The sequence below is a fragment of the Carex rostrata genome, chromosome 29 (genome assembly GCF_964058835.1).
Source record: "Carex rostrata chromosome 29, lpCarRost1.2, whole genome shotgun sequence".
Taxonomy (NCBI): Eukaryota; Viridiplantae; Streptophyta; class Magnoliopsida; order Poales; family Cyperaceae; genus Carex; species Carex rostrata.
Window position 1 is genome coordinate 6,359,465 of NC_135946.1, and position 16,799 is coordinate 6,376,263.

Genomic DNA, 16,799 nt, shown 5'->3' on the forward strand with positions numbered 1-16,799 from the left:
TTGATGTTTAAGTTTTAAACTTTGAGTTATTTAAGTTTTAAAAAATGGAGGCATTTGAACCCTCCTCTATTTATAATGAGTCAAATGACTCTAATTCGTAATACCTTAAGCTTGTTTGGATGGAGAGTAGGGGAAGGGAGGGAATGGAAAGAAAAGACAAATTTCCCTCGAATTGTTTTTGGTTAACAAAATTATGTCGGAGGTGAAAGATACAGGAGGTGAAAGGTTTAATTTTGCATGATTAAAATCAATAGAATCGATTTCCCTCCTGATTTGAGATGTAACAGATAGAATTTTCTTTTTGTTGCAAATATTTTCAGAAAAATGACACAAATGCCAACTCTATATCTTGCCTGTATAATTCTCATCCAAGTTTATTTGTCACAAACCTACAACATCCACCAAATTTCTCATTAACCTTCTAAACTTTAAGCAACCAAACAAGAAATAAGACAAAAAACAAGTTAAATTTATTTTCCCTCATTAATCATGCAAACATGAAGAGACTAAATATGTTAATCTTCTTTCTATTCCATTTCATTTCCTTCTATTCTTCACCTCCCTTCCCTTCCGCTACTCTTCATCCAAGCAAGGTATAAATCTACTTCTTTATTCACGAAATGCTCTAAATTAATCAAAATTACTCTAATCACCCTTAGTCACACTCTAAATTTTTAAACCTAGTTTTTTTTACTAGATCTACTCTTCTAATCCTACTTATATACACTCATAATACCATAATATATTAATCCCTATCTAGCTCAATGACCGAATATGCTCTTTCGATCGTAACTGCACTTCGATGACCGGATCTACTCACCGTTACACTTTGATCAAGATTAAGACTCTACTCTCCGAGATCGGACAATACCGCTGTCTCGGCTCCGATTGGCTTGAGTCCCTCCCCTCTCCCTCATTCTCCTCTCCGTTCAAGGAGGTAGAGACGATACAGAAAAAGGTATCGTTGTGTTGGAGGTGAAAACTCGGAAAGGAGAGATGTGGAGTAAGAAAATCGATTCTAACAAAAACCCGATCCTAATAGTTCATAAATTAGGTTCGGTTGACCAAAAGTACCGATCTAAATAGTTTTTAGGATCAGTGTTTTTAAGAAAATCGATCCAGATAGGTATTAGTATCGGTTGTTTCATATAGCCGATCCAGATAGGCCGATCCTGATTCTAGTTTTTCCACTAGTGTGGCATGTTGCAACGTAGGCAAATGGTTAGACATATACACATCGGTACAGGTGAATAAAACAATAATTACTACAAATATTACAAAGGAGATGGAAGAATTTGAAATAAAGGGTATAATTATCAATGTAATTTCTAAAATAATTAAATAAATAACAGAGAATATTGGATAAAATGTTAAGTTTTAATGGGAAAATTGGCTATTTTAGAATTTTACATGGGTACACTAGAAATTTTCCCTAAAATATAAATTAGATGTTGATTGGCAAATATATATTTTTTTTTGTGTCTTTCAAATTCATGGAGTCTATATAGGAAGAAAAAGATCTAAATTAGATCATATTGGCAGATTTTGTTCACTTCCTTATTTCTGAAAAAAAGATCTAAATTAGATTTTTCCAGTTGATATACATATGATTATTAATAGGGAGCACCTAGCTATCCTCCCGTAACAATCCCCCATTTCATCCCCCAGTCATTAACTACTTCAATAACTACTAATTACTTAGGGGGACCACTTACTATTTGGGGATCACATAATATTTGAAAGATTTTACAACTGGCGCGCGCTAGTATTCATCTATAATGCATCAAGTATTCATCTATAACACATCAAGTATTCATACCTAATATATCAAGTATTTTAAAAAAAAAATGGACACGTTTTTAGAGGTGGGATTTTTTTTCTTCGTTCAATCTAATCAATATTTCTGACAATCGATGAGAAATTTTGCAAATCTAAAACCACAAATGTTTTTGACATAATTTTATCTTTAAAATGAGATCCATGATGACATACTTTCGAGTTGTCCATTGTACAAGTATTCATCCTTATCGAGAAAGTATTCATCCTCGTCGTGCAAGTGCAAATATAAAAACTGGACACATCACTCATCCATCTTTTACACGTTTTTAGAGGTGGTTTTTTTTCTCCATTCAATCTAACCAATATTTATGACGATCTGTGAAGAATTTTGCAAATCTAAAACCATGAACGTTTTCTACACAGTTTTATCTTTCAAATGAGATCCATGATGACATACTTTCGAGTTGTCCGTTGCACAAGTATTCATCTCTTATCGAGAAAGTATTCATTATCGTCGTGTAAATGCAAATGTAGAAATTGGACACATCACTCATCCATCTTTTACACGTTTTTAGAGGTGTGTTTTTTTTCTCCGTTCAATCTAACCAATATTTCTGACGATCTATGAAGAATTTTGCAAATCTAAAACCACGAACGTTTTCTACACAATTTTTTCTTTCAAATGAGATCCATGATGACATACTTTCGAGTTGTCCGTTGCACAAGTATTAATATCTTGTCACGCAAGTGCTCATACCTAAGATATTAAGTATTCATTTATACACATTGAAGTATTCATTCTAAGACATCAAGTATTCATTCATATATCTCTATTTTTTTTTTTTCAAAATTTGTTTTTATGTCATTTATTTAATACGCAGTGGCCTAATTCACCATTAATAAAGCTTTGTTCTTTGCAAAACTCGCTACTTCATGAGGAAGAAGAATATAAACATGAAAGAGATTAATTGCATATACATATACAAAATTATTTTGATACGATCAACAGTGACGGATCTGACCCGGTAGAGACGTGCTCTAGTATTCATTCATACACATTGAAGTATTCATTCATACACAATGAAGTATTCATTCATATACATTGAAGTATTCATTCCTGGCAGAGGCATGCTTGATTGGGATGGAGTGACGGATGATCTCCGGCAGAACGTTCGCTGGAGCAGGAGTAGCAGGCGTAGAGGGAAAAAACCGAGGCGAAAGTGTAAGAGAGAGGGAGCTTATTGTATTTACAATTTCGAGGTGGGAGAGGGAGGGGAGCTTATTGAAGGAAAAACGGAGGCGGAGGAGGAGGTGGGATGCGGAGGTTGGAGAGGGAGGTAGAGGCGGAGGTGAGGTGTAGGAGGCGGAGGTGAGAGAGGGAGGTGGGAGGCGGAGGTGGGAGAGGGAGGTGGGAGGCGGAGGTGGAGGTGGGAGAAGAAGGTGGGAGAAGAAGATGGAGGTGAAAGAGAAAAATAGAGGTGGAAGAGAAAGGGAGAAAGTGGAAAAAAATAAAAGGTTGTTAGAAATAGTAGTTATAGTTATAGTTAAAATAGAAAGTTAGTTGGGGGATGAAATGGAGGATGGATAGGTGGGGGAAATTATAATTACCCTTATTAATAATGAACCAATAAGGATACATTTTAATTATTCTGCCCGGTCCGGTCCGGGTTTGATAACAGTGATATATAATATTGCTAAGTAGCACTAACTATAGTCTCTGGTTGGATGTCCCTTTTCCTTAATTAACCTCCAATGTCATCATTACTGATAAGTGAATATGTTTCAGCTATAGTGGTGATTTTCTTAATGATGTAGTACTGCGGTTAAAAAAGTAGATCCGATCGTAGAGAGCGATAAGGAAATGTAATAGGGTAATTATAAGTGTATATAAGTGAGATTAGAGTTATTTAGAGTAGTTTGGAGGATTTTGTGAGAATATAAGAGTGGATTTAGGTTTATAGTCATCTGACTTGTAGTAAATTTGTTTTTTTTTTATCAATGGAATTGTTAGTTGGCCTTTAAAGCTCACTAACATTGAAAAAAAAAAACTAACAGTTACTAGCCTCAGCCTCACACTTTTTGCATCATGGAGCCTACCTGTTATAGACTCCATCTCTGGCTTCTTGTTTGCAAATTTAGCATATAATTCGAAGTTTCAAACTGTTCTTGAGTCAAAATAATGCTCGAGAGTCTTTTGCTTTGACCAACATAGAAACTTCTTGTGATTACTCAAATTCAAAATTTATTGACTTAATAAATTAATTAGACATATCTTAATAAGCTGCAATTTGATTGTGTTAGATTTGCTTCTATTGGATGGAGTAACAATTGGAGATAACACGGTATTACATATTGCTGCTAGTTCAAACCGGGACCTCACATGGCAGCGCGCAATAGATAATGTAGACTTCGCAAGAGAAGTCTACCAGAGAAACAGATCCTTGCTGACGGCATGCAACAGGTTAAAACAGACACCTCTCCACTGTGCTGCAAAGGCCGGGAACTATAGAATGGTTTCTCGGTTGATACTTTTGCTGAAGAAGAGGATCAGGTTGTAAAGCAGACCCTTCTAACAGCAAGAAATATACATGGTGAGACCGCACTGCATGAGGCGGTGCGAGTTGGTCATAGGAATATAGTGGACAAGCTTATACGTTCGGAACCTAGCATAACCGGTATTGTTGATGCAAATGGGGTATCTCCTCTTTACCTGGCAACTATGATGAATGCAGTTAGCATAGTCGAAATCTTCACAAAAGAAGAGCCATCCAGGGTGTCCTGTGCGGGACCGAAAGGACAAACTGCCCTACATGTTGCTATTCTACGAAATCCCAGTATGTATTGTTTTCTGTCATGATTTATTATGTTTTTTATATCAAAATCTAAAAAGTTTTTAATTGCTTAATTAAATGTATTAAATATTCAAAAATTAGTATGAACCGAATATATATGTTTCTACAAAGAATTCATCATGTTTCCTTCCTAGATGGATGCTTTTGTTTTTCACTCTTCTCTTCCTGATCCAAATCAGAGGACCCTGCTTTTTTTGTCAGAATCGTTTGATCTAGAGCAAACCATCAGATTTCTTTACTGACATCATCAATAGCCCATGTAGATGACACGACAGCTTAATCTGACATATATATATATATATATTTTTCAATCAGATAGTTTTGATCAGAAAAAGGAAATTTTTTCAATGTAAACCAGAAGTAATAGAAGGCAGGCTGCTAAATTGATAACCATCTCTACCTAGTTTCCTTAAAGAACAAAAATAAGTTATACCCCACACTGTGCCGACCTTTTATAAAAATTGTCAAAAACTGAACATTTCTTTAAACTAAGAATTTGGCCTCTTTATTACTCTTCTTACAAAAATCGGTGCAGTTGTGTTCCATTACGCCAATGCTGGAAACAGTCGAAAGTATTGAGGATGAAGCAACTGCCTGGATTGATTAATGCAGAAAAATTTCTCAGATGAATTCTCTCGTAAAAATCAGATCTTGTCCCACCAATTTCAACCTAAACTAACATATCTGACCGAAATTAGTCGATTAGTTATCCAAGCCTTAATCATGAAACATTTGATTTGAACTAGATCCAATTTATTCTGTATTCATTTATAGATTCTAACACCTTTCCTTGATTGTTATGTAAAAACCTTAACAACAGGAATTACACATGCACTTTTGAGATGGAACAAATCACTTGCAACTAAGGTAGATGACTTGGAAAGCACTCCCCTTCACTATGCAGCATCAGTTGGAAATCTTAAGAATGTACAACTCTTATTGGGAGATGATGAAATAAAAAAAGCAGCTTACATGGCAGACAAGAACGGGTTATTTCCAATACACACAGCCGCAAAGTGTGGCAAATCATTAATAATTAAGGAGCTGATAAAGCAATTTCCCAACTCGGATGAATTACTTGATACCCAAGGAAGAAACTTTCTTCACGTTGCCATTCTAAGCAGAAAAGGAAACATAATTGGTGGTATGGGGGGTGATAATCGTACCTTTTTGAGAATGCTCAATGACCGGGATTATCAAGGAAATACACCACTTCATTTAGCTGGTGAAAGTGGACAATACTACATTGTGAGGTTTCTGATATCAATGAGGATGGTGTACTCGAGCATCATGAACAGGAATGGCCTAACACCAGTTGATCTTGTTTTAAACCAGGTGGATCAAGGATTCGGATTCGTAGGGGTAAGGACCACAAACAAATTTTTATTTCTCCTTTTTACTTAATTCGCTTTCCTTCTTATCCTAATGATAGTTTTCTTGTGATTTCCCTTTTCCAAGTTACTCTTGTCTATTGTGCTTCTCTGCTTGATGATTTCTTGTCCTTTTTCCATGGAAATGTTTTTCTTTTCTCATTGAAGAAGAAGCTAAATTTTGTGTTTGAAAAGGCAGCCGGGAAAAGATAATTTAAAACCCTAGCATCTTTCAGCTGTTCTAACATGTTACAAATACAAGAAAACCTTAGAATGACAAATTGATACACTTGTGACCAATAATTCAAATACCTCTTTCCACAAGGAGGAGATTTTTTTTTATCAGGTATAGCCTTTCAACTATTCGAAACGAAACCAAATTTGTCATGAACTTTCATTTGGATCTAACTTTTTTATTGGTTGTTTGATAAATAATTTGGTTAGTCTTTAAAGTTGTTTGAACTTAAAGGACTACCACTCTACTTTTTCTCAACTCGAAAATTATTTTAGTAATATTTTTTAGGCTATCATATTATTGAGTTGCGAATTAAATTGTAAATTCATTTCAAATTGTTGTTCCTTGTTCTTCCACTTTTCGTTTTGATGGTCTCTGTTGTACCACTCTTTGTTTTGTTTATCATTTTGTTTGATATAAAATAACATAAATATTATCCGCATGCCTCATTATCGTTTGAATCCTTGTGACCAAACTAGCACCGTTTGACCTGCTGATCCCATTCTCCTTTGACATTATCAGATCTGCCTCATTTTTTTAATTTTGATTAACAATGACCTTTATCTCCCCTACATACTCTCTTTCTTATATATATATATATATATATATAGATAGATAGAGAGAGAGAGAGAGAGAGAGAGAGAGAGAGAGAGAGAGAGAGAGAGAGAGAGATAGTTGGGCTATTGTGCTTCATGAAGTAAATGACGTGTTTTACTTCATCCTCATATCTTTGTTTCTAATGTTCAAAAGTTAGATCCAGACCATTAAACATGATCACCATAATAAAATGAACATGGAGACCAAATTTTACATTTTTTGAATTTTTTTTTACTATTTTTTTGGAATTTTTTAGAATTTCTGTTTTTCAGAAAATTCTGGACCATCAAAAACAGCCATTTGCAAAAATTATCTTTATTCAGAACCCAACTAAGAGAATAGAAGGAAATTTTATTATTTAATGAATGATTATTCTACCCACACTAATTTTATTTGATATTGGCCTATAATTTCTCTTTATTTAGGACACAAAGAACAATATACTTCGTTGCATGATGTGGACTGGTGCACTTCCTAGTCCTCGTCGGGTTGATCATCTCATTGATGATTTAAAGATCCCCAAGATAGACAAAGAGAAAGAGATAGAGAAATTCGAGAGTGTTACCCGTAACTTGTCATTTATCTCAGTACTAATTGCAACGGTGACTTTTGCTGCTTGTTTCACCATGCCAGGTGGATATATTGCTGATGACCCCATTAACAGAGGCACACCTATTCTTTCCCGGAAATATGCCTTCAAGGCTTTTATTGTTGCAGATTCATTGGCGTTTTTGTTATCTATTTTTGTCACAACATGGCTTATTTTTGCCGGGTTAGTTTTTGTGGATATTGAGCTTCGTGAAGTATGCCTTAACATTTCAGTATTATTAATGGTAATTGCTGCCAAAGCCACTCTCTGTGCTTTTTCTTTAGTAATATATACAATGCTATATCAAGTAAATTTGGGAATAAGCATATTGGTTTTTGTTGCTTCATTCGGTTTACTTCCATTTAGCAATCCAGCTTACTGGGGAATACTGTCACTTGCACCACCGATACTGAAGCGGATCGGGTGGAGAGGATTGTATAAGTACCGCCTTGGTGATTGGACATCGATGCGCAATACTATAGGATTTTTTATCCAAGGCAGGTTCTTTGACCTCTTCATCGGCGAATTGTTTTGGCATATTCTTCTGTACGGTCTTATCTTTGGGTTGGCAAGAATTTAATGAACTTGATAATCTAGTTTGGTTTGGTTAGAATCGTTAGATGTATTGTCATTTATGATTTTTAAAACCTTGTTAGTTCGGATGTGTTGTACTGTCTATCATGTGATTTCTCAGACGTGTTCTATAATAATTATTCAAAGATGTAATTTTGTTAATCATTGCATTCATTGTCCTATTGAACTAATATCATGCCATATATAAACGCATGTCATGTTTTATATAGCAGTTTTTTTTTATTCAATATAGCTGAGTTCAGGTGTGGTTCATACCATTTTGTGGCTAATTTACTAGGCTAAGTATCATTGAAAGTGACAAAATTGATTGGCAAATTAAAAAAATAAAATATTTATGTTTGTTCGTTGCTTTGGAAAATAACCTTATAGGCTAAGCTTACAGATTAATGTTGACCATCAATGACAACCATTTGAAAATGTATGAATATAGTACCACAACTCTTGCTTTAGATCGATTATGTTAATAGAAATTAATTATATATGTAGATACTAGATAGAAATTAAAAGGTTTTAAAACTTTGTTATGCCGAAATGATTCTTCAAGAGGGTGGATCAGCTATGTAGGAATTTTTTATAGGGCAAGTCTCAAGGTGAAGGTAGAGGAGTGCCTTTATTCAATTGGGAGACGGTGTGCTTACCCAAAACCTGTGGGGGAATGGGGGTCCTGAACTTGGAGCTAAGAAACACTTTTCTTTCGTTAAGGTAGTGGTGGAAAGCTCATAATCAGTCAGATGTCTTAATTTATAGTCATTAATGCACTTATTACTTGAATTGGAAGGTGCAACCGTACTACAGTAATAATTTATTAAGCCAAGCTGTTATATATATTATATATATCGATGTCTTTTGACCACTTGACTCAATACAAAATTAATTCAAAATTTTAAAATTTTCATATATAGATGCATCACTAGTAAGATAGAAGGATTTCAACGGTTTGAATTCGTCGTTTGAAGGCAATTCAAATAACTAATTTTAGAATTGAGTTCACAAGGGGGCTTGGTGAACTTAGGAACACCCTAGTTCTACTCTATATATATCCTCATCATTGAGGCTAACTGTAGTATGAATGTATAATTAATTAAGACAATAGGCCTAACTTCTTATAATCTGGATTTATATATGCTTAGAGTTGTCTTGTTAAGTTGTTATTGCTAATTTCTCTGTGTGATTGGGAAATAATGGTGGCTTAAACTATGAAAATTGAATGTTTGTTTTTGAATTGAGTCATGAAAGTTGCAAAATTTTGTGATATTTTTGCCGCTAAAACCCTGTCTGATTTGTTCTTGGTTCACTACAAATAATTGGGTATAATGGTTAATATTATTTGCTCTAATCTCTATTCCCTCTAATTCAAATAATTCTTATCTGAACATGGCTAGCACAGCAACAAGTATATATCTCTTCTATCCTCTTTACTACTGCTTATTGGATTTGTTAATTTGCATTCTATACATGCACCTTGAATATTATCAAACTAAAATTAGTAAACTAAACCTAGCTAATTGAAAAATTGAATAAGTAGAATGCATGAGTAATACTCTGACAACCGTTTCTCTGGTGTAAGATTCATTGTCTATGATAACCATAAGATATTATGGAAATAAATTAATGAAAGAAATCATGTTTAGGAATTTAACCATTTGGTATTTACAATAAAAATTTGAAGAAAAATTTGATTCTATTCCTTACAATTAATTTGCATGAAGAAACTGATTCGGTTCCTTAGAAATTAAGTGTCTAATATCTAAAGAAATTGAATTATCGACTCAATTCTATCTATGACATCAAAAAACATTTCATCTTTCTGTTTCTTTATAACATATCTAATACATTTCGAAAATAAAAAATTCTGATTTTTGTTGGTGACATAAATGAGCTACAATTAATCCACTGTTATATACATCTATGGATTAATTAATTAGGTAGTATTGATTTTATTTAGTTTTCATTTTCATGCCATCTCTCTAGGCTCTAGGCCCTAGGCTCTAGCTGTAAAATATAATTATTCACCCCCGAGCAAATAATATATTATAACCTACTTAAGTAAAACAAAAATATCAAGTTTACGAGTAAAACATGATTTAATGTATTACAAATATTAAACAGTATAAGGCCTTAACGTACTTGGTACGTAGCAAAGTAAATAGTAAATACTCAATCCATTGATGTAGCTGAACAGGCCCAAGGAACTTGTAAGGGGAAAGGGATAAAGAATCTTATACTATTAAGCAAGAGACTTTCGCAAGTTAACCATGTGATTGCTACCTCTAAGTGACTTTTCCAATGTTAAAGCAGATCTCTCAATATGCATGAAAAACATTATTTATTGAAAAGAACTTAGGTTAGTTTATTAATTAATTGATACACATACTTTGAAGACAAACTAATTAAGTAGTAATTAATTGAAGTGCCGACTCGATGAAATTGAACAATAAGAATTGACTTTAATCACATTGGTCGTGGAGTAGGATATAAACTAGTAAAATTCGTCTCTAAAGAAGAAAGGAGACACCAAGTACAGCTACTATTAAGCAAGAGATTTGTGCATGCCAACTGTAGGTAGCTTTAAGAATCTTATACTTATCTGTAGAAAAAGACCAAGGAGCTGTGTAAAGGAGGCAAATAAGTTAAGATAAGAAAGGGAGGATACTTGACTTAAGAGTTCAAGTTAAGGAAGAGTTTTAATTCCGTCTAAAGAATTTATATTCAGAAGGATTAAGAATGACTTAAGCCTAAGGAGGTCTAAGAACTAGTACATATATATAGAATGACCTGTTTCTTGGAACTTAAACTCTTGATTGAGTTCCCTTAGCCCTTCTTTTTCTCTTGGAATCTCAATCTCTCAATTCAACTTTTATCCACCATTCCACTACAAATTGTTAGTATTTTTTTTTCTTGGTTCTGTACACAACAACATTTTAAAAGCAAAAAAAAGGAGAGAGAGAGAGAACAAAAAAGGATTGTTAGAACAAAACCTAAAGTCATAGAATCTCTTCTATTTCTTTAGAAGAACATCAGATCAGTTAGCAATTTCTTGTCCACAGCAAGCTCTGAAATGACTTCCCCAGTGTCAATAACTGATTCAAATAATAACAGTCATCAGACTCTGCCAATATTCATCACAAATTCATCAGCTGTAGAGACTGATCCCCATACCACATCTGAACCTTTGGTACAAGCTTCAGGAGATGTTGCACAACACATTGCCTCAATGGCTTCAGTTGGGTCTCAAGTACCAACTGTACCTCCATTGGAGAGTATAGAAGGTGCTGTGGTGGAGGTCCAAAGCTCTAGTTCGGTTTTGGGAGATACCCCAGAAGAAAGGCGGCTGCCACGAATCCCACTAGATCCCAAGCTCTACGATGCTGTAGTGGAAGGAAATGTCAAGGTGCTCGATGATTTTCTAAAATCTCAAGGTGAAATCCAACAACACAATTCTAATAAGATAAATATTGTCCTTTTTTAATGTTTGTTTTCTTTTTTCTTTTGAGTGTGTATGCATAACGAACACACATATGGGTGTTGCAATTATGTCAACTCTCTAGTATATCCTTCCAAACAAAACATCACAATTGGATCTTATAATTTGTCACAACAATAGAATGGTTCTGAAAATCAGAATTAGAAGCAAAATCAATATATTAATCATAGAATTGAAATTGGGTGAATCGAGTTGGAAACTCAGATTTTAAAAAAAAAAAAAAAGCTTGTTTTGCTGATCTTTATTCTTATCATTTTCAATAAATACCACGACCACTGAATTATATATATTCAGCGGTCCTATGCATGAGAGCATCTGCGGGATAATTCACCGGGCATCCCTTCGTCATGACCCATTGAATTATTCTGCTGGTCGTGACATTCCAGCCTATCCCATTTAAAAAATAGGAAACAATTGGAGTAATTGGCTATTTTAAAATTTTACATAGGTACACGAAATTTTCCCTAAAATATAAATTAGATGTTGATTGACAAATAATTTTTTTTTGTCTTTCAAATTCATGGAGTCTATATAGGAAAACAAGATCTAAATTAGATCATATTGGCAGATTTTGTGCACTTCCTTATTTGGTTCACATTTGTTATAATTACGTTCTTCAATAGGAAAGCTATGCTATTAATTATACATAATCATAATGTACCGTGATTTTTATATATAAGAAAATTGAAAAACAAAATATTAAAAACGAGAATGGGTCTGTGAAAATTTTAAAAACAGGAAGGGGTACACGACTCATGGCGTCCCTGAGGGACGCCATACCAAATTCAAGTCCGACAAAAAAAAAAAAAAAATTTGAAAAACCAGGGACGCCATGGCATACCCCAGCCCAAGAATTTCAGCAAAAAAAAAAAAAAAAATTCCAGGGACGCCATGGCATATCCAGTCCCATATACAAATCTCACGAAAGCTCTTTTTTCAGCTGAAAAACGCCAAGTAAAGTTTCATTTCAGCTTTTGTATATGGGACTGGATATGTCATGGTGTCCCTGAAATTTAATTTTTTTTTTCTTTTTGCTAAAATTCTTGGGCTGAGGTATGCCATGGCGTCCCTGGTTTTTCAAAATATATATATATTTTTTTCGTCGGACTTGAATTTGGTATGGCGTCCCTGAGGGACGCCATGGGTCGTGCACCCCTTCCTGTTTTTAAAATTTTCACAGACCCGTTCTCGTTTTTAATATTTTGTTTTTCAATTTTCTTATATATAAAAATTGCGGCATAATGTACCGTGGGCTTTTGATTCAGTGGATCCGGTTTTAAAAAAACAAAAACCGGCCAGTTAATTATATTTTTCCAGTTGATATACATATGATTATTAATAATGAACCAATACGGTTACAGTTTATTCCGGCCGGTCCAGTCTGGGTTTGATAACAGTGATAGGTAATATTGCTGAGTAGCTTCAACTTTAGTCTCTGGTTGGATGTCCCTTTTCCTTAATTAACCTCGAATGTCGTCAGTACTGATAAGTGAATATGTTTCAGCTACAGTGGTGATTTTCTTAATGACGTAGTACTGTGTAATATTCTAGACTAATAATAAATTATGAAGTAAATTGAGCACTTGTGAGTGTTATTGTTCTCTCTAGTCGTTCAATGGAGATCTTTTATTTTCTTTTGCTTGTATGAACTTATTTATTAATTTTTTCTTTTGAGAAAAGAGATGATAACCCATTGTATTACAATATAACTAGTATTTACAACAATTAAATCCTAATTCAACCCCTATTGCCCAGAATAAAACCCCAAACAGTGTGCAAAGGGATCAACAACTCAACTCTTGTTTCATAGATTGAACTGTCCAACTAGCTATTACTAACTACAACCATACCATAGATTGCTACAGGAGAAACAAAAACTAACAGTTACAAAAGATTAAGGGTACATTCATTCAAAAAACGGGCAAGTCGCTAGGTAGAAAAGAAAGAGCGAAAAAAAGAGCCCTTGAGCGATTTCAAACCCTAGGTAGCTGCCTCCTCTCCTCCTCCAACACACCTCTACTTTCAATCCACTCCTTTGACACCTCTTTTAGACTTCTTTTCCGACAAAACGCCTCATCTCTCTCCCCTCTACCACAAGGAGAAGAGAATGAGAAAGGAGGACCGAAGCTGATAGGAGCTGAGAGTGCGGTATCATCGGAGTTCTGAGCGTTGAGCCTCTATGCCATCTCGATCGGAGTGCGGGTGAGCAGATCCGATCGTCAAAGTGAGGTGGCGGTTGAAAACGCAGAAACGATCATAGAGACCAATAGGGAAAGGTAATAGGGTAATTCTGATTGTATATAAGTGAGATTAGAGTTATGTAGAGTAGTTTTGAGGATTTTGTAAGAATATAAGAGTGGATTTAGGTTTAGAGTCATTTGACTCATTGTAAATTTGATTTTTTTATCAATGAAATTGTTAGTTGTCATTTAAAGCCACTAACCTTAAAAAAAAAAACTAACAGTTACTACCCTCAGCCCCACACTCTTTGCATCATTGAGCCTACCTGTTTATATAGACTCCATCCCTGGCTTCTTGTTAGCAAATTTAGCATATAATTCAAAGTTTCAAACTGTGTTTGAGTCAAAATAATGATCGAGAGTCTTTTGCTTTGACCAACATAGAAATTTTTTGTGATTACTCAAAAATCAAAATTTATTTACTTAATAAATTAATTAGAGATATCTTAATAAGCTGCAATTTGATTGTTCTAGATTTGCTTCTATTGGATGGAGTAACATTTGGAGATAACACAGTATTACATATTGCTGCTAGTTCAAATCGGGACCTCACATGGCAGTGCGCAATATATAATGTAGACTTCGCAAGAGAAGTCTACCAGAGAAACAGATCCTTGCTGACATCATGCAATAGGTTAAAAGAGACACCACTCCACTGTGCTGCAAAGGCCGGGAACTATAGAATGGTTAACAGCTTGATATCTTTTGCTGAAGAAGAGGATCACGTTGTAAAACAGACCCTTCTAACATCAAGAAATATACATGGTGAGACCGCACTGCATGAGGCGGTGCGAGTTGGTCACGGGAATATAGTGAACAAGCTTATACGTTCGGAACCTAGCATAACTGGTATTGTTGACATGGGGGGTGTATCTCCTCTGTACCTGGCAACTATGATGAATGCACTTAACATAGTCGAAATCTTCACAAATTTAATTGAAGAGCCATCCAGGGTGTCCTGTGCGGGACCAGATGAACAAACTGCACTGCACGTTGCTGTACTACAATATACGGGTATGTATTATTCTGTCATAATTTTACTATGTTTTTCAGATCAAAATCTTAAAAGTTTTTAATTTCTTATTATTTTAGATGCATTGAAAATATTAAATTTTTTGTATTAACTAAATATATATGTTTCTACAAAGAATTTGACTAATATTTAAATATATTTGTATTATTTCCAAATCCCCAGAACTAAATAAAAAGTGCATTAATTAATTGACAGCGACATTTAAACAATGCTGATCATGTAGCCAGAGGAATAATTAATTAATCTAAAAATTTGAGCGATCCTGATTTATGATAAATTAGTTATATTTAATTGTTTAGAAAAAAGAATGGCGTATAAACATAGCCTTGCTAAAATAATAACAGATGCCTTTGTTTGTCACTCTTCTCCTGCCATTTCCAACCAAAAGTAACAGATCTGACCGAAATTAGTCGATCATTTATCCAAGCCTTAATCATGTAACATTTGATTCAAACTAGATCCGATTTATTATGGATTCATTTGTAGATTCTAACACATTTCCTTGATTGTTATGCAAAAACCTTAACAACAGGAATCACACGCACACTTTTGGAATGGAACAAATCACTTGCAACTAAGGTAGACGACTCGAAAAGCACTCCCCTTCACTATGCAGCATCAGTTGGAAATCTTGAGACTGTAAAGCTCTTACTGGGAGATGGTGAAATAAAAAAAGCAGCTTACATGCCAGACAAGAATGGGTTATTTCCCATACACACAGCCGCAGTGTGTGGTGAAGCATTAATAATTAACGAGCTCATAGAGCAATTTCCCGACTCGGATGAATTACTTGATACCCAAGGAAGAAACATGCTTCACCTTGCCATTCTAAGCAGAAAAGGAGACACAATTGCTCGCATGGGTCATAATCACACGTTTTTGAGAATGCTCAATGCCAGGGATTATCAAGGAAATACACCACTTCATTTAGCTAGTGAAAGAAGACAATACTACATTGTGAGGTTTCTGATATCAATGAAGGTGGTGTACTCGAGCATCATGAACAGGAATGGCCTAACACCAGTTGATCTTGCTTTAAAGCAGGTGGATCGAGGATTGGGAATATTCTTATTGGTAAGGACCATGAACTCATTTTTATTCCTCTTTTCCGCTATATTCATTTTCCTTGCTATCCTAATAATAGTTTCCTTGTGATTTCCCTTCTCCAATTTACTCTTGTCTATTGAGTTTCTCTGTCTCATGATTTCTTGTCCTTTTTCTAAGGAAATCTTTTTCTTTTCTAATTGAATAACATGCTAAATTTTGTGTTTGAAAAGGCATCCGGAAGCTTCTACCAACATTAAAACGAAAAAAAAAAAAGGCAGCCGGAAAAAGATAATTTAAAACCCTAGCATCTTTCAGCCGTTCTAGCATGTTACAGATACATAGCATAGACATTCAGCAGCTTAATGTAATTACTTTATTCTTAATATCAAAACCATAGAATGACAAATTGATATACTTATGACCAATAATTCAAATATCTAACAAATGAAAACCAAATTTTTATCAGGTATAGTCTTTCAACTATTACAAATGAAAACCAAATTTGTCATGAATTTTCTTTGGATCTAACATTTTTATTGATTGTTTGACAACGAATCCAGTTAATTGTTTGAACTTGAAGGACTACCACTCTACTTTTGTGGATGGTACCCCTCTGAATTACCATAATAACCTATGAGCCAAACTCAGCACCTGTAACTTTTTCTCAACTTAATTATTATTTGATTAATATTTTTTAGACTGTCATATTATTGATTTGCGAATTAAATTGTAAATTGATTTCAAATTGTTGGTCTCTGTTTCGTTCATCATTTTGTTTGATATACAATAACATAAATAATATCCGTCCCTAATTATCATTTGACTCCTTGTGACCAAAGAAGCACTGTTGAACCTGCTGCTCCCATTCTCCTCTGACATTATCAGATCTGCCTCATTTTTTTTTTTCTCCTCGGACATTTATCTCCCCTACTAATCTCTCTCCTATATATATATATATATATATATATATATTCCCTGT

The 16,799-nt window shown here is 34.4% G+C and overlaps 3 protein-coding genes across 3 annotated transcripts in view; all 3 read left to right on the forward strand.

The window, feature by feature from the left end:
- Nucleotides 1–802: 802 nt before the first annotated feature.
- On the forward strand, nucleotides 803–8,002 carry LOC144546247 (protein ACCELERATED CELL DEATH 6-like). Its single transcript, XM_078294786.1, has 4 exons — nucleotides 803–958; nucleotides 4,289–4,613; nucleotides 5,452–5,993; nucleotides 7,259–8,002. Exons 1-4 carry the CDS (start codon nucleotides 803–805, stop codon nucleotides 8,000–8,002), a joined length of 1,767 nt encoding a protein of 588 aa, XP_078150912.1.
- Nucleotides 8,003–11,161: 3,159 nt separating this feature from the next.
- LOC144546257 (uncharacterized) overlaps nucleotides 11,162–16,799 on the forward strand; it is an 83,990-nt gene continuing 78,352 nt past the window's right edge. The window contains exon 1 of the mRNA XM_078294796.1: nucleotides 11,162–11,209. The gene's annotated coding sequence lies outside the window, so the exon portion shown is untranslated. The remainder of the gene's footprint in view (nucleotides 11,210–16,799) is intronic.
- LOC144546093 (protein ACCELERATED CELL DEATH 6-like) lies at nucleotides 11,231–16,015 on the forward strand. The gene is made up of 3 exons (XM_078294625.1): nucleotides 11,231–11,435; nucleotides 14,215–14,754; nucleotides 15,306–16,015. The coding sequence occupies exons 1-3, from the start codon at nucleotides 11,231–11,233 to the stop codon at nucleotides 15,926–15,928; spliced, it is 1,368 nt and encodes a 455-aa protein (XP_078150751.1). The 3' UTR covers nucleotides 15,929–16,015.

Coding starts and splice junctions, on each gene's coding strand:
- LOC144546247 (XM_078294786.1), top strand. CDS start 803: ATGACCGGATCTACTCACCGTTACACTTTGATCAAGATTAAGACTCTA. Junction 4,614..5,451: donor TGCTATTCTACGAAATCCCA/GTATGTATTGTT, acceptor CCTTAACAACAG/GAATTACACATGCACTTTTG. Junction 5,994..7,258: donor AAGGATTCGGATTCGTAGGG/GTAAGGACCACA, acceptor CTCTTTATTTAG/GACACAAAGAACAATATACT.
- LOC144546093 (XM_078294625.1), top strand. CDS start 11,231: ATGGCTTCAGTTGGGTCTCAAGTACCAACTGTACCTCCATTGGAGAGT. Junction 11,436..14,214: donor TGATTTTCTAAAATCTCAAG/GTGAAATCCAAC, acceptor TGATTGTTCTAG/ATTTGCTTCTATTGGATGGA. Junction 14,755..15,305: donor TGCTGTACTACAATATACGG/GTATGTATTATT, acceptor CCTTAACAACAG/GAATCACACGCACACTTTTG.